This window comes from Fundulus heteroclitus, chromosome 20, assembly GCF_011125445.2.
Source record: "Fundulus heteroclitus isolate FHET01 chromosome 20, MU-UCD_Fhet_4.1, whole genome shotgun sequence".
Lineage (NCBI taxonomy): Eukaryota > Metazoa > Chordata > Actinopteri > Cyprinodontiformes > Fundulidae > Fundulus > Fundulus heteroclitus.
In genome coordinates this window covers 45,070,926-45,093,102 of record NC_046380.1, presented here as the reverse complement: position 1 = coordinate 45,093,102, position 22,177 = coordinate 45,070,926, and the positions used below count along the sequence as shown (strand labels likewise).

Here is a 22,177-nt window from a genome sequence, read left to right as displayed (position 1 = left end):
TATATATATATATATTCTTTTTTTTTTTCTTTGTAAATTTCTCCACTTTTTAGTCATGATTATCCAACATTTTCCTATTATTTATTTATCCTCAAAGTGATGTTAGGTAGAGCGGCCTTCAACCTGTCAGGCTGCTGAAACTAATTTCCTTCTATGGGAATGATAAAGTTTATCTTATCTAAATATTATAATTGTATGATTGTTATAGAAGTTGATATGATGAATTCCTCCACCGTATGGTGGAAACAGCTCTGTTTCCACGATCTTCTCTGCTTAAGACACTCTTAGGCTCGCTAAAAGTCCTCCTCACTACTCCTAACATTTGTTCACTTTAGGAGCTCTCTGAAGGTGAAAGATGCTTTGTCAGAGATGTCAGAGATGGTAGAAGGTTCCACAAAGTTCCACGAAGCTTCAGAGTTATTCCAGCCAAAGGAAGTAAGAGCAGCTATTGGAGGGTATGGTGTTAACTTTTTCTTTAGCTAGAAAACACATTTTGTTGACGTGTTTTATTACATGAGTAAAGCATCAATTTAAAAAAAATTATTTTAAAGGGATAAATAAAAACATCAGATTAGTCAGTTTGGACATTTCTTAAAGAACAGAATCTTACATGGGGTGTCCTAATTTTCCCCATGACTGTACCTTACTTTAGACATTGACGAAGAACATATTAGAAGCACAATTTTATTCTAGACTTACATGAAGGACTAAATGAATTGAAATAAAGCTCAACAAATCCTTTTGTCTGGTTTGTTTATTGAGAATTGCTCAGTTCACCTTTGATCATAACCTGTCAACTGGCAACAATTACAAGCAATATACAACCTAAAGAGACCAGGCTGACTGCTTTAAAATTCATCATCTGCACAAAGAAACAACAATTTATTTACAGAGAACAAAAAGTGCAAAGCAGCATTTTACTGTTAAATGAATTCTAAAACAATTATGTGACCCATCTGGAAAGACGTCAAGAAAAACTGACAGCTAAGGCATCAGCAACAAGATCATTTAAAAGTGGACAGTGGCTGAGATTAAAATTATATTTCTGAGGGTTTTGGTTTTTGTCGGTGTCCTGTGATAGGCTGCTTCCAACCAACTGGCAGGCACTGAAAGTGACACCAGAAAAGTGATAAATGGTAGGAATTTGATTGAGCAGCTCCTCACAGAAAAAAAAAAAAAAACAGACACATGTGATCTAACGCTGAGACATGACTTCAATACACCTGAACACTGATTGTTCTGTTAAACATTTCATTTGCTAATAGACTGCTCTAGCAGACCCCTGAATTAACAGATTTGTGAAGCACCTTACATGGAGCAGATTCCTGGTCTGTTGGATTCAGCAGACATGAACACAGGGCAATATACTTATACCACTGAATAAGCTGATTTTGCCTAATAGGATTTCTCCATAAAATAAGTGTTTCTCTGCCAAACTGATCTCAAAGGCAGAACTGAAATAACCTCTTCCTGCATCATCAGGAACGGCTGGAAGACTCGGCAAACATGAAAACAGTGCAAAGGAAGTTCGCAAAACAAACATGTCTGAAGGAGCAAAGATGTCATGGAAATGTTGCTGAGGATAAATAGAAGGCACAACAAAAAGTCCTGAGGTATATCAGCCATCCAAACCGTGTGCCAACGTTGACCAACACATATTAACCAGAAAGAAAATAACAGTCAAAAAAATAGACCACCACGGAGCAGCCCGTGAAGAAATGTCCGCCGATTGTGGCCTGAAGGAAGGCACAGTGTTTGGAAACATTATGGGCTGAACCATGAGCTCTGAAAGGATTCAGGTAGACCCTAAGGGAGTCCAACCAACAGCCTACAATAAAATAAGGCCTTTGGATTCATGATTCAACCACTCCATTATGCTCCAGACTGTCACTGAGCAATGATCTAGGCCCATGAAGATAGGTATGTAATATAACCCACTAGAGGTTACCAGGATTACCACTTTATTGAGATTGTGATAAGGCCCCCAATAAAGTCCCTTCAGACATCTAATTCATTTTATGGAGAAAATCAACAACAAACCAAAGAGAATATTACAAATCAGTTGTCATGTTGTAATACAAGAATGGTGTTGGTTTTATGTTTTTAAGACTAGGTGACTGCCAGTCTATCTAGGCTGAAAGTCGACCATTACCTCAAAAAAAAAAAAAAAGGCTGAACTGACCAACCATTATTAAGCAACCAATAGTTGCTTAATAATGGAGACATCAGAACTGGGTTGGTGCTCCAGTTCTGATGCCACCACTTGTGCCCATTCTTGATGCTCCAGCTGCTTGTGGAATGGGTCAGTTACAGACCTATAGCCAAACAACCAGGGGTGCTCCACCTTGGACAACTCATTCTGGGTGTTTAGAAGTTTTTCAGTGAGTTTATTTGAAGCTCCACCAGTCTGACAACAAAACTGGGCTCAAATTTTTCCATAAATCACCATATTATCCTATCATCAAAGCTATTTAGAATTGAGCTGACTTTAAAATAAGCCCTTTTGATTTTCTACATTATTTAATGTTCTAGTGACTACCCCATAATGACAAGCTGCTTGGCTCCAAGTTCCACTATGGCAGCTGGTATTCAGCTAGTCTTGTCCTGTTCACACGTGAAACTCAGCAGCAGAACCCACCTATTTTTGCATATAAATTCAAACTAATTCCACACCAAGGTTGGTTTCAAGAATCCACAAGAGAAGCTTCCATGTTTCAGTAAGCAAAACACCAGAGCCGTGGTCGGAAAGAACCAACAATCCTCTTCAGACACGCTCTGTCATGAGTATACATGGCAGGATTTCAAACCATGTCCACAGCTGTTTATAATAGAATGACACTAGAACCAGCCAACCAGTAACCATCAGAACACAGTGACTCAGTTTCTGCCCACATCCGTCGCTCACGACAGTCAAATCACCCCTTTACCATTTCATACCTTGGTAGCTTAACTTGTTTTGGACTCAACTTTATCAATGAAGCCAGGTGCTACAGGATTTTTTGGACCAACCTGCATCAAGTTACACTTGCTTTGACAGCCAACATTTTTAAGTCCTTTTCTGTGATGTAGTCAAAGTGTACAGGAAGTAAATGCGGTTTTATCAACTTAGTAAATAATCTCTACCAGTTTATGGTTGCTTTGAATCCTTTGGGTTTGATCAGATGTCACAACCTATCATGTTTCTTAAATCAGCTGGTCCAAATGAACTGGTAAGCATTGATGGGTGAATTCTGGATTATTTATGGTAGGAAGTGGACGGGGATGTAATGAAATGGAATGGAGGCACGCACTGACAAAGGGCCAAACTGACCTGGAGCCTTTCCCCAAGCACAACAAACAGCTGATAGAAAAGTCAAACAGGATCACCGATTCCAATCCCAAAGATAATTTATGCTCCTCTAACTTTAGACTTTGAACATATATGGATGGTGTTGGACACCGCTGTTTTTGCTAGGAAATGCTGGAAAAGCACACTTGCTGAAATGCAGAGGAGACAGACAAGTCTGAAGCTGCAGTCTCATGAGCCGTTACATCTCTCTTCAGCCTATGGTAAAGCTCTAATTCAGAAGCTCAGAACAAAACTTCCATCCTACCAACAACCCACCCAGAGCGACTTTACTGGACCTGCTGAAGTTCTTCTTAGCTCTGGGATTTTAGACAATCTGAGTGTTCTCTACCTTCACCTTTTCTACGTAGACAGAGTGAAATCTGCCAAACTTGGTTGTGATATAATGCAGCAAAGACAAAAAACTTTGAGCAATCTATTAGAATCCTTTAAGTGCTGTTTTTTTAATCTGGCCTTCACCAGCCACCTGAAATAAAGCACCCCCTCTGCGCTGGCTCAATAAACAATAGCAGCATAAAAGAAGATAAGCCAAACCATTCTGCAGACAGAACTCTAACTAAATTAAGCAAAATATTAAAAGGCTCGTCTTGCTCATTTACATTTCTCACTGTCCCTTTTAGTCACCATGGAAGAAACTCATTGTCTCCCTGAGTGTAAGAAATAAAAGTCTCCAGGATGGAAATAAAATACAGACAAATGACCTCCAACAGAACAAAATAAGGTTCATGCTCCATCTCTGCAGGGAGCAGACGTTTGGCATCATGTTGAGCTGACTTCTGGAGGTCAGATGCATAACAATGTTTTCAGGCCATCGTCAGGCAGGCATGATGTGGAAACACCGTTTTAGAGCTATCATGATCAAATGGAAAAGCAAAAACTCTGATATGGTCGGCTGTAGTCAGGAGCTCTGAGTTACAGGGCTGGTGGTCTCAGTCCACTTTTCCCACTCAACGTTTTCTTTCGGGTTCCTGAACTGAGCCAAAGAATACTGACAAGGATGGCTCAGATTTTCCGAGTGGGGCTCTGTGCTGCATCATCTGCAGACACCTTTGGCTGGTATCTGGAGAAACATAGGATATGACTAGAGAAGTGAATGTTCATTGATACTAGGATCAGTTGTTAATGTGATCTCTCTCACAGCTAAAGCAAATGCAATTTTATGTGCATTTACTCTGCTTTATTTTAGTATTAGACTGTTATTCATATAGACCCCACAGTGATTTAGAGTGGAGACCATGCAGTCCAATACCAAGAATATTCCAACTATGTGACACAGGCACCAAATGGACCCTTACTTATGAAGAACAACAACCTAGAGACACAATCTGATGAAAAGGTAATAAGTTCAAACATCAAAAGCTTTATAGTGGTTCAAGCAAAAACTACTTCACTGTCTTTTACTTTGTCTCCCTTTGTAACCTGAAAGTTCCTCAGGCTGAGTACAATGAACCGGTTCTGTTTGGTAACAGTTTCACATGCAGCAAATATCACAACAGGTTCTTGGTTTTAAGAGTAAAGATTCTTTTTTTGGGAACATAATTGGTGGTTTAAAAAAAACAGCCTTTGTCTGAACCACTAGGACATTTTTGAGATTGGAGTTTTATTTACATAATATTCTGATTTACTGTGTAGCGCACCCTCTAGTCAACACTCATCTGCCATTCTCCAGACTGAGGCTGTTCCCGCTGCCAGGGAACACAGTGACTCCTGAAAACCTTGCAGAAACCCACGATTCATTTCATTTACGTTCTTGAAAATTTGCCTTCTGTGTAGTTGTGGAGCTCGTCTACACCTGCAGTGCAGATAAGGTTTATATGTAAAATATATATATATTAAAAAAAAAGATTTATACGTGTGTACAACTTCATGAAACGTGTAGTTTGTGGGAGATAACAGAGCATGAACATGTTTACTTGATTTGTGTGTCGACAACCATTTAGATCATGAAACTATTTTATGCATCTGGCCCCAGATAAGGTGAAACATGGAAGTTCAAACGATGGCATTGCTGCCACGAAGGCCAACCCCACGGGCAAACTGCTCTAACAGGCCGGAGATGGCGCCGGAAGGGCTGGGGGCCGAGGACCTGAGGCCCACAGTGGAGCTGTAGGCTGCGAGGAAGATCTCCCGAACAGCCTCCAGTCGAGCCTGACGCTGCGAGGGGACGGAGCACCTGCAGAGGAACAAGACATACCAACAATATTGGAGTTGAAAAAAATAAAACAAAAGAGTTCTCTTAAAGGTACAATCAATATAAATGGTGAGAACTTTTCTTTCCATGTGGTCAAAGGGTAAACCCATGCTGCAACACCAACAACACATGGCTTACTACACTGCAGCTCTTATGTAACCAAGACTGAGAGGAAATTCAGAAGCTTTGTGTCAAACTCCAGAAGCTCAGTTGAACTTCAGCAGTACTGACTGTCAGAAGTCGACTTTTCTGTGACCTCCTCGATCTTGTACTATTGAAAGTGAGCCTGGGGCCCCTTCTTTCCAACACCGATTCAGTTTATTGAGGTTTACAGGCATTTCCAGCTCTCTTAAGGTCCCAGCAGATTCATCGGGTTGAGGTCTGGACTCTGCCAGCAGCAATGTGTGGGTTCCCTTAGTTGGCAGAACATTACTATCCACTTTTATCAAGACAGGAAAAAAGTCCAAACAGATTAAATTGTCAGTGTAGACAAAAATTTAGCAGTCTATCAGTCAGCTAACCGGTAGTGTGCAGTAACATGTTGGGGACGGGAAGCACAGCATCACTATATTCTCCACTCCTGCACTTCCTTCATTAATCCCTTAAAAAGGACTTTAGGTTGTAGGAGGAGTATGAGAGAACACTATGTTTTTAAAACCATGATACATGTAACCAGTCAATGCCCAGACAGCTCCCACTCTTACACCGCTGGAGATTCTCAGTCAATCAGAACCTGGTAATCTAAGTGCAGTGAGGAATGTTCAGACCTCTATATTGAAGAAAGTAAACAGCAGCTAGAAAACAAAACGATCCAACAGGCAAGAGCAAACCCATCAGGTCAAGACTTAGCGGTTCATTTGCATCTCAGAGACAGTCGTTTGAAGACAGCCATGAGCACATTTTGGAGAGGGAAATCAGCTGGTTTGAGAGAGGAGTGAAAGAAGCCATTTATGTTAAATATGAAAAACTAAACACTAAACAGAGGAGGCAGTGTCAGGTTTCATCCTTCTAACATCTGCTCTGCTGCCTTGACTCGTCTTCCCATGTGGTTTAACAACAACCACTCACACCTAGGAATATGTGACCAGAACCATTCACATGTCACCGTTAGAGACATGTTTGGATTCTCAGGTTAACAATGACCCAAATATTGAGCTGAATAGAGGGTCCAGCCAGTGACTCACGTGTCATTATTGCCCCATTAGTGACTTGACGGCCTTATTAGTGAAATTGTTACGACTACAACGCCTAAGCCTATTACTTCCAATCATGTTCACAACTGAAGAAACCTTTTGGCTGAGAGACAAAATGTCCAGCTGCCTTCTACTGAAGCACTCCGGGAGCTGCCATCCTTGCCACTGGATTGAGACTGAACTGTGCCAAGAAAGTGTGCTAAACTTAAGTATCTCAAATTTCACGTAAAAATCCTGTGAAGTTCACTTACTCAAATTAAACTTGACTAACTGAGGTCATAGATTGCATCCCCAAACTGTATCTATACCAGTTTAACTTACATCCGCCCACTGGGCCCTTCGTCCTGGAAACTGAAGGGCAGTGGGGAATCGTATGCAGAGGTGATAGCAGACGAGTTGGAGGAAACTGAGGCCATCGGTTCAGAAAAGTGGCCGTGGTCGTGGATGCTGCCACAACCGGACACTATCTGCCAGCTTCCGTACTCTGTGGACAGGGAGGAGCCTGATCTGGAGTACTCTGCAGCTAACCTGACACACAAAGGTAACACAACCAGAAAGGTTAGACAGACACTGGCAGAAACATGCTGGAGGACTTATCACCAGGTATAATGCTAATGCTAACAGGTTCACTGCAAGCCTTTCAGGAGAGAAGCTTTTTCTCACATGATTCTGTAAATGGGCAGCTGTATTTCCTCTGTTTAACTTGAATTTTAAATTTTTTACCTGAACATTTTGTATTGTCACTAATTGTGCAATGCTTGTATTTTTCCCCTTTGTTTCTGCCTTTCTGATAAGTTCATTTTCTGTTGCTGTAGAACTAACATTAGCGCAGATTAGCTTGTTTTTTCATGACTGATCTAGTGTGCAACTACTGTCACACCTGAACGTCCCCATTGTGGGACAATAAAGGAGTTTCTTACCTAATCTTAGTGAGAGAGCACCTGGCATTGAGTCCTGAGGCAAACATCAATTACACATGAAAGCTTTGGGTTAGCACTAGCCCTGGCACTGTAGTTAAAGTCGATGCATCTCTGACCAGTTTTCCCTTATGCCAGACCTGTGGCCCTTCTTCTTAAAGCTGTTTATAACTGACCTCTCTTTATTCCAGAAACCTATCAAAGTCCAACAGCATCTGTTTGTCATCTCCTCTGTCAGTTATTTTATTTACCTTACACAATCTATGACCATAACTGTATAATTAGCAGGTTCTTAACAACTTTTGATGAAAAACAGCCTTCAGACATGGAATGCAAGATCAAATGATTATAGTTTGTTTTGTTCATTCTGCCAGAAACACAACAGCTGCATTTCTACCTAGAAGGCATAAAAACAAACTGTTCACTGTTTATGGAATTTATTAAGGCAGTTGGTTGCACTAATAATATTTGTGCATTGTGGGATATTTGGGTAAGGGGCGTCAAATTCAGTTATACAACACACTTTTCATAGTTTTTCTATGAGCAACAAAAATTGAAAACCATGTGTCTTTTTGAATCCACTTCAGTTAGGCATTACTTTGTGTGAGTCTGCTACATTAATACCAGTGGAATCCATTAGTGGTTGTAAACTTCCCATTTAAAGGAGTTCACTATTGTCTCCTCCTGATCTACATCATGGAAAGGACTCCAGTAAATATTACACAGTATTCATCAAAAAAATTGGCTCATCCTTCCAGGAACCTCAATAAATTCAGGTGTTCTAATCACTTTCATGGCCACAGGTATATAAAGTCCACCACCTTTGCATGCACATTGCTTGTACAAACATTAGTGAAAGAATGGGTCACTCTCAGGAGCTCAGTGAGTACCAGTGCAGTACTGTGATAGGATGACTCCTCTGCAAGAAGTCCAGTCATGAAATGTCCTCGTTACTGCATATTCCACAGTCATCTGTTAAGGTATGTTCACTTCGAATGCGAACAAGGAAAATATTTCGCACTGATCGCCTGCCATTGGTCGCTTGACACTACCCCTCTCTCAAACAATCCGCGCTATACACATTGCTCGAAATACAGCATTGTCATCAGCGACCGTTAATTCGCTCCAGATTGCGCCTTTACATCGGGACCACGTTTAAATCACTCACTCCATTCAATTTGTTTGTGTTTGGTGTTAAAACCTTTACTGCGATTATAACTCAGAGGAAGCAACTCAAGCATAAAGTTATAAGACATGTGAAAACACAGGACATGTTTAGTGGATGGTGCGTTGCAAAGTGTGCCAAAGTCACCAACTTTCTGCAGAGTCAATTGTTACAGACGTCTGTTGTGCCTTACAGCCATAAAAAAGAAAACTAGTAGGACTAAGCATTTTCTCTAGGACTGCCCAAAGGTGGAGGCACCTCTTTTGACCTTCAAAGCCTTTGTAGCAACCAAGATTGATCTCTTTCCCGTGGACCGCCAGAGGGTTCACACCAAGAAGCTGCAGTGTCCATTTACTGGCCAAGATGGACAAGCCTTTGACTCAAACTGGGACCAAAGCTAAGCACAATTCAAACTGATCCTTGTTTTAAGAGAGAAGTAATTTAATTCTCCAATGCTCCACACAATTCCACTGTGTCTCTACGGTTTTGCTGAGAATTGTAGCCTGTAACCCTTGGCAACCCTTGACAACACCCAGGGGTGAACAGCAGATGCGTGCCATTCTTGCAGCTTGACAGCCAAGGGCCCTGGAGGGATGAAGTTTACAGGTAGAGTAGTTACACCCTCTTGTGGTAGCAAACTGCTCTGCATATTTAAGGTTGGTCTTATTTGTTTCTTCAACTCTGCCACATGTGAACGTTGAACAGCTTAAACCCTCTTCCCTCTGAGCTAACCCCATTAGGCGCTGAGGGAGGGAAAAAACACTGGGAGCCTTTGAACTGAAGCTTCTGCTCTTCTCCGCTTTGGGGTGCGAGAGAGCTGCTGAAATGTCCCTTGTGGGCTCATAGCAGAAATCTCCGTGAGTGCTGCTTGCTGAGCCTTTGCTGGTCGCCCCAGCTCCTATGTCTTCCCATCCGGAGGGTAGGAGGGGTGATTTGACCATGCCACGAGTGTGGCTGCTGCCACAGCAGTAAAACCCTGATGAGGCGGTGGATGGCGCAAAGTTGCACTGCGCGGGAGACAAGTCAAACGCCTCACCTTGCTTTTTCGTCAGGTCATTAGCTTGCTGCGTGGTATTGACTGCCACTCCAAACAACCCTTTCGCCTGCGATGGGTCGAATGGATAATCCATGACGATTTGCTTGTCCAAAGCGATCTTTCACCTGCTACTGCTAAGCCCATAACACGGCCACAGCCATGTACTGCGCACTTGGAGATGCAGAGGATAAGATTCGGTACAACACAGATCTCCTACCAAACTGTGGGACTCGGGGTGCCTTTATCTAAAAGGACACCCATTTCCTGAAACAGCTCTGCCTGGTAGACTTGGAGGAGAGTGACCACATTCAAATTTGTAAAGGCCTGAGCCGCCAACTTATAAACATTCTGGTATGTGGATGCGCCGGTCCTGTGTCTGTCAGAGTGGAGTGCTAGTTATGATGGAGGTGACAACAGCTGACTGCTCCATCACCAGGGGGTCTGCAAGCCAAAGCGCCATGGAGCGAGCTATCTCTAGCCCTGAGTATCCCTTGACGGTACCCTATGACAAAAAGGCTTATCCCAATACCGCTTCATCTCCTTCATGCAAGCAGTAACACCAGGCATTAACTGCTTAGTCGGTGGCTGGCGGGATCTGCCCGTCATATAAATCTCTCTCCTCTTTCCCATCATTTTGCAATGTGGACCACTAGATGGCAAGTCAGGCTGCAGCCTGCTTACACACTTCGTGGAGGTTGACCTTGCACGGGCCTGGTGGGGGCTGAGCCATTTCATTGATGGAGCTGCCAGGTCGTGATAACTGGGCAAGAGGGAGAATGGCATCTTCATCATCGTCCTCATTCCGCCCTCGAGGACATCGAGGTTCATGCCCACGTTATCCTCCTCACCGCAGCCTCCTTAGTCCTCAGTCAAGAAGCTGACCATACATTGGGGGTAAACCCCTGACGGGGTTCTCCATCTCTACCATCTCTCCCCAACTCACACCTACTACTGCAGCCTCATCCCCACTGGAACTGCCGCCAGGTTTCAACTTGACTTGTTAAAGACGGATCAGTTTTTCAGGCCACTAAACCCCCCAAGTGTTGCTGTAAAATCCACGGCGCCATAGAACAGCAGTGGTCGCATGAGCCAGAATCAGCTAATGACTTTTGCGCGTGCTTTACCCCCATGCCTGCGATGCAGAGGGGATGAGGATCCCTCCCTGAAACAGTCAGTCCGCAGGCTGGGCAAGGCCGGGACCCGACATCCTTAGTCTTGCTGCCACCATTATTCCCCTGAGAGGAACCAGCGGTCAACGTTTAGCTAGCAACAGAAACTGGATTAAAATTTTAAAAACGGAGGTCCGCCACAGTGCGAGAAAAACCTACCTATCTTAACGAAAGCTCACTCTTTTTTTCTGCCCAAAAGGTTGAATAACCCACATTCAGGACTAACCTTGACAGTTGAGTCAACAAACTGTTAAATGGGTAATCAAAACCTTCGGACAGCTGAAGCAGTTTTTACTCTGATCTTTACGTGGAAGAAAACGAGAATGTCAAGTGTAGGGCAGGGGCACATTTAAAGGTGGAGGGCATGCCAAGCATGGATTGAGCTGTCAATGATAGACATGGTGGTATAGGAGCTTCCATGATTGGTCACGCCTGAATGTGCTTCCCATATTTAGTTACCAAGCAAGGTTTGAAAGAGAACAGTCAAAGTGCTGAAAGCCTGAATTATTTTAAATCAAGATTAAAAACCCATTTGTTTTGCTTTTGACTGTTCTAGTTAAACTGCTCCTCTCTTCCTACAATTCCCACACTTTCTGCCAGAGGGACGAAGCGGGGAAACGGGATGGTGAAATGTGTGATTAGCTAGCTGAGCACCTAGAGCCATTTCTTTTCTAGCAGGCTCCCACTGCACACCTGTCAGTGAGAACTGAGAGGGGCTATGAAGCCGCGCATCCTGCTTGGAGCAGCTCTGTGCATCAAGATTGGTGTCACATATAAAACAGTTTGATGCAAAGACTTCTTGTGGCCAAGAAGTTTATAGTGTGACACTGCGTACGAGGGTGTAAAAACTTAGCTCTGCACGTATCTGTATGCGCGGAGTCTGTGCAGAGTCCACCTTGAGTATGCCTCGGGTACACGCGGACCTCAACGTAGTGAAGTATGCCCGAGAACGTGGGGGCCTTTACATCAATGCAGATCTAATTTCAACATTACAGTCAGGCAGTCTTGTAGACTGCTCAGGGGTCTGATCAGGTAGTGACACGGTATACCGTAATGCTCTGAATTGAGCGGAGCAGCTTCATTGCTTACCAAAGTCATACTTACACATTTGAACAAATTTTTGAGCGCATTGTACCACATAAAATCGGCCAGTAATCATATATAAGGCGCACTGGATTATAAAGTGCACCATCAATTTTTGAGAAAAATTAAGGATTTTAGGTGTGCTTTATAGTCTGAAAAATACAGTATTTAAAGAGAAGTTGTCACTCATTAATTCCATATGTGTGGAAAATTAGCTGTTAGAGAATCCTAGAGTTCAAATCACTCATTCAGCTACTGTCTTACAATCAAAGCCAAATTGGGCTGATATTTACAGGATAATACCTGACAGAATGAGGATTATTTTATTAAGTATTGATTAACTTTATTGTCATTTGATTGCGCAATATCCTCAAAACTTCATGTGGTCGTCAGATTAGCTCAAGAACAGTGTGTAGAGAGCTTCATGGAATAGCAGCTGCCTCCAACCCATACATCACCAAGTGCAATGTAAGGCTTTGGAGGTAGTGTAAAGCACGTCACCACTCGACTCTAGAGCACTATAGAAATGTTGCCTGGAGCAATGAATCGGGTCTCTGCTTGGAAATTCAATGGACCCATTTGGGTTTGGCAGGTGCAAGAAAAATGGCCTTTATCTGCCTACATGACTCAAGTGTTGCGTTTGATGGAAGGAGGATGATAGTATGGGACTGTTTCGTAGGAGTAGGGCAAAGCTACTTAGTTCCAATTAAAGAAACTCTTAATTATTCAGTATACCATGACAATTGTGTGGAACAGTTTGGGGTAGCTCCATCCCGTTCCAATATGACTGTTCACCAGTGCAAACAGAAACATCCAGAAAGAGATGGATTGAGCAAGTTTGGTGCGGATGATCTTGACTCGCCGGTGCAGAGTCCTGACCTCAACCAGAAAGAACACTTTTTGGGATGAATTAGAGCACTGAGAACCAACCAAAGCTTGTCGTCCAAGATCAGTGTCACAAATACACTTTAGGAAGAATGCCCAAAAATGCCTAGAAACACACTGTGGACAGCCTTCCTAAAAGATCAAAAAGTGTTATAGCTGCAAAGGTTGGACCAACATAATATTGAAGCCTGTAGATTGAGAATGGGAAGTTATTCAAGTTCGTGTGTGTGAAAGCACAGAATCGTTTGGCAATATAGTGCTTCTGGCAGCAGAATGTTACCTAGTTAATATGGCTTGATCAAAGGGTCACATACTCTCATAAGTCATAAAAATCAACTTAATAGAAATTTTTACCACAATCAAAAGTGGAGATAATGAAATACTAAAAATAATAAAATAAAATGAGTTGTCCATTTTTACAATAGATATCACAGACTTATCAAAATATCTAAACATAGACAAATGTCCAATGGAAAGTAGATGGACACAAAATGGGAGTTGGCTGAAGTGAAATTTTATCTCTTATGTATATGTTACAAAATAGCAAAACAGCAAAGTAACCCGGTGATTTAAAATGAAAATATCCCTTTTTAAGAGACCAACTTCCTGTCAAACTGTACAGTGCTCTGATACTGTACCTCTGAGTAACCTTTGGTCTTATCTCACTTCTCCTTTGCTGATCTAGAATTATGTTACATTTCATCAGTTAAAATGACAAATGTTCACAGTAGCAGATTAGATCAGTTCTTGCAGAAGCCTAACGTCTGCTCCCCATGGGTGAACCCACAAGAGGAGAACAGCTCATAGGCCATGCATGAGCTCCTATTTTAGTCCTGAAGTGTTTCATGAATGCAGAACAGCTGCTTGTGAGTAGATTAAGGAGGCTTCAGAGCTGAACACAAAGCCTCTGGAGATCATGCAAAATTCAGATCACTGATGCCAAGTGCAAATAAAAATAATAAGTCATGCAAACACAAACCAGTTCATAACTATACGTACCCTCTGCTGGGGACAGCCAATGGACTGCTGCCAGAGCGTAAGACACCATGATCTGATTGGTTGGAGGAGGAGGAACTGGAAGACTTGGCCTCGTTAACTGGATGGGAGAGATGTTCTTCCAAAGGGTTCTGTTTACACCAAACGACCATTGGAGGAGAAGAGGTGGGAACTTTCCTCCTGGGAACAGAGAAAGTCCACGGAAGCAGCTCATTATGCAGAACTATTTCAGAAACAACAGATCACAGTTTTGGACTGTCTTGGACTTATATTTAACAAAGTGCAAGTTTTATTACACTGATCCAAATCGCTGACAAAACATTTTGCATAGTTTTAAAAATATAAAACCATCCAGTTTTGTCAGTGAAACCTTCACAAATGTCTTCTGCTTTGAGCAACTTTCTTTTGTCCAGCGGTCCTTACTGATGCTGAACACCAGCAGCTCTCATACCAACACTCTGGTTCAGATTGCAAAAACAGCCTTCCCGAATCAAAGATGGGTTACAGCTGATGTCTTAAAAACACCATTTAATAAGAAAACATTTTGTTCCATCTGATTCTGATCTAATCAGCCTTCCCCCCTCCCACCAGCTGATGCACCAGTCGTAAGTCTAGTTAGTCAGAGCGGTTCCACCCAGTGTGCCGCGGTGCATTTCTGAAGCGTCCCAGAAGCGCTGCTTCTCTAAAATACATGGCTGTTCTATTTTTGACACTTGCTGCGCCAACTCCACGTCAATCTAGAGTAAAGCGGATCGTTCAGGTAGGAAGTCAATTGATGAAAAGCAAAGTGGATTCGGTTGAGTTTACAAGTGAAAGACTACATGTGCAGACTTTAGATTAGGGCTGGACAATAATTCAATAATATATATCGATCGATAGATAGATTTGTGGTTCAATAGAAAAAAAGGGGGTCAATAAAAAGTTCAATGAAAGCAACAGTGCATTCTGTCCTATCATGTAGATTAATACTACAGTCATTACATCCTCCCAACCAATCACAAACATAGAGCTAGGAATGCTCCTTCACCAAGCTTCAAAGAGTTCAGAATATGCGTTCTTTATTTCAAGACTTACAGTTTTGATAAAAAGTTGGTTGAATAAAGGGTTGTATTTGAACTAATTTATTTAAAAATAGGTCTTTAAGCAACAGCATAAAACAGCCACAGCTGCACATAAAATATATGTTTTGAATTTTTTGATAATTATCAATATCGATCAATCTGATTTCTATTTTATCAATATGCTTTTTTTCCTACATCGTCCAGCCCTACTTTGGATCTCATTTTACTGTGAAACATCAATATGTCATTACCTGCGGCTCCAGCACCAATCCACCAGCAGATCTCACTTCATACTTGACTCCATGGATGACGATTTTAATTTTATTTAAAGCCTACAAGTACACTACTATCACACGATGATGCAATCCTCGCGCTATCTGCGACGCAACATTCTGCAACGCAAACACTTCAACTAGCCGTAAAACCATAATAATGGATTTGTAACCAAGTGTGGATGGAGAGGGAAAATGGGGCGGGGTGGGGTGGGGGTGGGGGGGTCGCATTTGACCAGTTTTTCAAATATGGTTGTAGCCAATAAGAGTGAAGTCAACTAGGGAGAGGTGCATATCATTACCCCCAACCAACCCTTTTAATGAGGTGGGACATTAGGCCTGAAAAAACAAGCTGACATTATCTTTTCATGAAGAATTTACATGTGCAGCAATATCAACTACATGAAATGGTTTATACAGTAATATCATTGCCCCTTTAAGAAAAAGGTTTAATCTGTTTATGAATACAAAAGTTTTAATAACTGCTCTCTGGCACAAATCTATTTTGAAGACAAAGAAACAGCCATCTTTTATTACTGCTGGCCTGAAACATCTCCAGCATTGTAACTTTTAAATAAAAATGAGCTGTTAAATAGCAGCTGACTGAAATTTACAGACTCAGTCGTCTACAAGTCGATTAATCCGAGTCAAATATTCACTTAAACTCTGTTTTTCCAAACCAATGTGATCCATTTATGAGGAGAATGGCAGCATGTGAGCTTGTGTGTGAGGCTGACCAGTTGGAGGCCTGGGGTTGGTTGGAGAACAGGTCAACAGTGTCAGCACCGGGGCAGGAGGCACCAGCTACCTCTTCAGTGATGAGGGAAAAGTCGCTGCTCAGACTGGTTATACTGCCACGATCTCTGGACCCTGAAAACAGCAAAACAGCAGTTCCTCACCTAACAACACCAACAATAAACTCAGGTTTTTAACAGCTGTAAGGGTAAAAAAGTTATTTTTTTATTTTAGTAACTTTTTTTTGGTGGTGTTAAAATGGGGGGGGGGGGTACATATTTGTATGCCAAAACAACAGCTAGCTGCATTATGCCATAGAAAACTTTGACCCAGACTGATGGGTGAAGGAGCTTCAACGTCCCCACTTTGCCTGCGGCCTTGTGGGGACTTAGGGAGTTAACCTGTCCACCATTGAAGGGGTTCTGAGTCTAAACCAGATTCCCTCACCCTTTTTACAACTGATCATTGTCATATTGTTTCACGCCATTCATTGTATGAAATGCATATGCATGGAATGACTGTTGCTTTGCAATATTGTGTATGCAAGTGAGTTTAACAGAGTTCTTGCTCAAATGAAGTCTAATCTTCAACTCTCAATGAAGAGAAGTCCTTTTGTAGTCTGTTCTCACATAAATCAATTCAAAATAACTTTTTGATTAATCTCAAAGCTGTACAAAATTAGATATAAGCCAAGATAAATTAGGCTTTATGAGACTTTGTTAAGGTCAACATAGGGGATTGTGGGATGCCATCTACAAGATCTAGACATAGTTCATGCTGCATGAGTCTAGAAAAGGGTCAGGGTCTGTGTCCCACATGCTAATGTCCATTTGAACACAAACAGGACATCCATGCAAATTGCACAGTTCTGTAAATTGAAGATTCAGATTCTTGCTAATGACTACTTGCACACTTTAACTTATCCAAGAATGTTTGTCTTTACATGTCCTTTTTGACTTGAATTTAGGTGCAAACAGCCAATCACAAATCAGTCCAGCTACTTTATTTTACCCTTATTTTAGCATATCTGGAGTAATGTGTATACTTTTGGGACTAAATATAAATATATAAACCAGCACTTGAACCGTTATGGAAACTACAGAAAACAGTGCTAAGTGAATGTGTGAATGATTGTAGTGTGAAGCGCTTTGGGGACATTTACCGTTTATTTTCTAACCATGTTAAAATTAAAAATAAACTAATAAAGTTGGTGAAACCAAGGAGTCCTAACAGAAAACACTACGACTTCTTCTTTTAATACCTCTCTTTAGTGTTCGGTCCTAGCTGTCATGTGTTCTGTGCATATAAGTCTGATGCAGGCTGCACCTTGCCTTTAATGAACTAATAGATCTGATTAATTAAAGGAGCAGCAGTCATGAGTAATGTTTGAGCACAGATTAACACAGACATACTCAGCTGGCAGAGGTCCTCCACAGTGAACTCACTGTCTTTGAAGTGGGAGTTTTTCCTTCTGAAAAGTCAACAAGAGAACTATATACATTCAATACATTACAGACTTAAAAAGAAAGACAGACAGAAGGAAAGACAAACTAGTCCTCACCTCTGTTTTCTAACAGCAGAAAACTTCTCTGAGACAATATGCTTCAAAAAATTGAAGCAAAAGAAGAAAATCTGAGGGGGAAAAATTGAGACAGAAAGATACTCATGAAAACTGAATTAATTTCATAGTTCTGATGCTTTTTTTTCACATGGTGACATTTTGTTTTAATATGAGTAACTTGAGAAAAATATTAGCAACGGTTCAGATTTAAAGCATGTGTACCTCTTCCCCTTTGGAGAGTCGATCTGGCAGCATGTGACTGAAAATAAACACATATACTGTTAAAAATAGACAAATAATTAGCGTAATACCTTCACATCAATGGCAAACATCATTTGGTTAAAGTCGTGAGTCATCAACATATGTTAGGACACATCAGAGACAGTATCAGGAGTGATCCGTACAGGGAGGACAACAGCCCCAGATGAAGATTTGCTCCTGTGGCTGATGTGTAATTAGGGGGACGCTGTAGCCTGTATGTGATTAACAAACACGGTACCATCACTGTTCTGGTGGTACTGCAAATATCGGAGCTAATAATGTGGAGATCAGAGATCCCGTTGATTCAGTGCAGTCCCATGTACTGAAACAGAATCAGACTCCTATCACTTTCAGGATACCTTTATCTGAGCAAGCACCATGAAGACATTCTGCTCTTTTGCCCAACAGTATTTTCTGTGGATTCTATACCTAAACAGGTAGATTCATGATGTTTATTTCTGATATTCATCTGGCGGGACCATGTCTGGGGTCACTCAAAGTCTACTGATGTATTTCTATTAACTATATGGCAGAGAACAGCTTTTCCTGAGATAGCCCCTAATTACAGGTAGTTTTGGAGAGGTTAACCCTAAGAGGAAATAAAGCATGCTGGATGGAGGAGCAGTAAATTGCAGAAGTGAATACATCGTTCTCATGCGATGTCATATATCCAGGTACCCTGTCACTAACCGCCATGTTGGTAAGCAGAATCACTTTAGAAACAGCTTAGTAAGTTTGACTACCAAGGAGTATTTATTTTACTTCCATTCATCCATCGTCTTCCTCTTATCCGGGGCCGGATCGCGGGGGCAGCAGCTTCAGTATGGAGACCCAGACGTCCCTCTCCCCGGCCACTTGGGCCAGCTCCTCAGGGGGAATCCAAAGGGGTTCCCAGGCCAGCCGGGAGACATAGTCCCTCCAGCGTGTCCTGGGTCTTCCTCTGGGTCTCCTCCATGTGGGACCTTCACAGAACACCTCACCAGGGAGGCGCCCATGAAATCACTTCATAAAGGTCATTTGTAGTTCCCAACACATGTAATCACTGTTTTTAATCACTTCAATGGTTTTAAAAATCCTAGAGGAAACCCTGATATATACAGTCATGGCCAAAAGTATTGAGAATGACTCAAATGTTAATATTTCCAAAGTCTACTGCTTCAGTTTTTATAACGGCAATTTGCATATACTCCAGAATGTTATAAAGAGTGATCAGCGTAACAGCAATTAATTGCAAAGTCAATATTTGCCTAGAAGATGAACTTTATCCCCCAAAACACATTTCAACGTCATTGCAGCCCTGCCTTAAAAGGACCAGCTAACATTGTTTCAGTGATTGCTCCTTTAACACAGGTGTGGGTGGTGATGAGGACAGGTCTGGAGAGCAATCTGTCATGATTAAGTAAGAATGACACCACTGGACACTTTAAAAAGAGGCTGGTGCTTGGCATCATTGTTTCTCTGCTGTGAACCATGGTTATCTCTAAAGAAACACGTGCAGTCATCATTGCACTGCACAAAAAATGGCCTAACAGGAAAGAGAATCGCAGCTAGAAAGATTGCACCTCAGTCAACAATCTATCGCATCATCAAGAACTTCAAGGAGAGAGATTTCATCCATTGTTGCCAAAAAGGATCCAGGGCGCCCAAGAAAGATCAGCAAGCGCCAGGACCGTCTCTTAAAAGTGTTTCAGCTGCGGGATCGGGCTACCAGCAGTGCAGAGCTTGCTCAGGAATGGCAGCAGGCAGGTGTGAGTTCATCTGCACACACTGTGAGGCGGAGACTCTTGGAGCAAGTCCTGGTCTCAAGGAGGGCAGCAAAGAAGCCACTTCTCTCCAGGAAAAACATCAGGGACAGATTGATATGCTGCAAAAGGTACAGGGAGTGGACTGCTGAGGACTGGGGTAAAGTAATTTTCTCTGATGAATCCCCTTTACGATTGTTTGGGACATCTGGAAAACAGCTTGTTCAGAGAAGACGAGATGAGCGCTACCACCAGTCTTGTCTCATGCCAACTGTAAAGCATCCTGAAACCATTCATGTGTGGGGTTGCTTCTCAGCCAAGGGAGTCGACTCTCTCACAGTCTTACCTAAAAACACAGCCATGAATACAGAATGGTACCAGAATGTCCTCCGAGAGCGACTTCTCCCAACCGTCCAAGAGCAGTTTGGTGATGAACAATGCCTTTTCCAGCATGATGGAGCACCTTGCCATAAAGCAAAGGTGATATCTAACTGGCTCAGGGAACAAAACATAGAGATTTTGGGTCCATGGCCTGGAAACTCCCCTGATCTTAATCCTATTGAAAACTTGTGGTCAATCATCAAGAGACGGGTGGAAAAACAAAAACCTAGGAATTCTGACAAAATGCAAGCATTGATTGTGCAAGAATGGACTGCTATCAGTCAGGATTTGGTCCAGAAGTTGATTGAGAGCATGCCAGGGAGAATTGCAGAGGTCCTGAAGAAGAGGGGTCAACACTGCAAATACTGACTTGCTGCATTAACTCATTCTGTCATTAAAAGCTTTTGTTACTCATAATATGATTGCAATTGTATTTCTGTACGTATGTGATGACATCTGACATACACACATGAAAACCAGAGGGCAGCAGATCATGTGAAAATATAATATTTATGTCATTCTCAATACTTTTGGCCCTTGACTGAATACTCAACAAGTATACTGTACTGAGAGAGTTATCCGTGAAGCACTAGCCAAATCAGCTTAGCTAATGTAGCTTGTATCTGCAGCTAGGAGGGACATGTATGTGTGTTATTGTAATTACTTACTCTGACAGTCACCAAAACCTTGTTAATCACATGAAGAGTTCAGACATCCTTAAGGCCGTTAAAACACTGATTGTATGCGTCCATGGACTTCAGGCCACGAAGCTCCTCCATTGTATAGGCACTCTTCATGTTCACTAAGTAATTAACTATGCCAGTTAACTATTAACTAGTGAGATATCAGAGGCAGTCAGTCCACGTTGTTTGAGATTTGTCCATTCTCTACCTTATATAGGTCGATCCTGATAGCATCGATTTTATAGATCATCTATAGATCGTCTTGCACATTGGTCAAAATTATCCATGTACTTTCTTTTTGTTTGTCTGGAAGCCATGATGATTGTGGTTGCATTGCCTTGCACTTGCCTACCAACATGGCAGTTTTGGGGCATGGATCACTTCCTTTTCAGACCTGTGGGAACTATGTATACAACGTGGTCGGGAGGAATTAAGATGCTTTACCTGATCTGAGGGCTTCATTAATCAAATCACAGTTACGAGTGATACAACCGAGTGCATGTTACAGCAGATAACAGTAGCCATCCTGCCAGCCCAGCACTGTCTATGCTTACTATGCTGCTGGGACTTTTGAATTGCTGAAAGTCATAAAATCAAGTTTGTGATGCAAATGAAGGGATTATTTTTACCCAAAGAGAAACCAGTCATAAGCAATGGTCAGATATAGAATCTCAGCAGGCTCCAGGCTGGCGTGCACTGCACCGTCCTGTGAAATACACAAGAGAAAGTCTCATATTTATGGTAGTCGTTGAGTTTATGGAAGAGTTTTGTCTTTACATGTACTATTGAGGCCAGGGAATCCTTTCCTGTGCACCATACTAAACAAAGTTATGACGTGTTGTGAATTGGCACAATATAAATAAAATTGAATTGAATATAAGTGCCTTAGTGTTTGAGAATGGTAGTGAGCAAGATTCATTTTGGTTACATGTGCTGCGAAACAGGGTTCTTTTCCCTTCATTTTAGCTGGAGTGTCAGATTTTGACATTTATTCATCTAACCCAATATGAAATCAACCTCTACTGTAATCAATAACAAATGTTTTAGACTAAATGAGCTCACATCAGATTAGAGGACATGAAACAACGCTAACCCTTAAAGTGGAAGAGAAGGAGTGTAAGAACTTACTGCCCACAGGGAGAGTCTGAGGAGAGAAACAAACAGAGGTGTTCGGTCCCACCCTGAGATGCAGTGCACCAGAAGCCCGCTGTCATCTGAAACAATATAAAACCACCTTCAGTGTGAAACCTTTAAGGCACAACCAGAGTGATACAAATGGAAATATACAAAGTCCACAATGCAAACTTTCAACAGTCCACAGTCTGACACTTAGTCAGGGAGCTTTTCAAAGACTTGTGCTTTATAGAGCATACGGCTGGACGATATAGAAAAAAAGCCTATCAGTAAAATAGAAGATGTATTGATCGATATCTATTATTATGAAAAAATTCAAAACATATGTTTTAAGTGCAGCCTTGGCCATTTTATGCTGTTGCTTAA

The 22,177-nt window shown here is 41.8% G+C and overlaps 1 protein-coding gene across 2 annotated transcripts in view; it reads right to left on the bottom strand.

Annotated features, from left to right (window-relative positions):
• Positions 1-736: 736 nt before the first annotated feature.
• The window catches only part of mtmr14 (myotubularin related protein 14), a 37,417-nt gene continuing 15,976 nt past the window's right edge, over positions 737-22,177 (bottom strand). The window contains exons 11-19 of one of the 2 annotated variants that reach the window (XM_012873375.3): positions 21,806-21,891; positions 21,307-21,383; positions 17,833-17,869; positions 17,611-17,681; positions 17,462-17,520; positions 16,052-16,184; positions 13,985-14,161; positions 7,052-7,258; positions 737-5,519 (exon numbers count right to left, since the gene is read on the bottom strand). In XM_012873375.3, coding sequence (XP_012728829.2) covers positions 5,339-5,519; positions 7,052-7,258; positions 13,985-14,161; positions 16,052-16,184; positions 17,462-17,520; positions 17,611-17,681; positions 17,833-17,869; positions 21,307-21,383; positions 21,806-21,891 — 1,028 coding nt within the window. In that variant the 3' untranslated portion in view covers positions 737-5,338. The remainder of the gene's footprint in view (positions 5,520-7,051; positions 7,259-13,984; positions 14,162-16,051; positions 16,185-17,461; positions 17,521-17,610; positions 17,682-17,832; positions 17,870-21,306; positions 21,384-21,805; positions 21,892-22,177) is intronic. The other variant, XM_012873376.3, reaches the window with a different exon arrangement.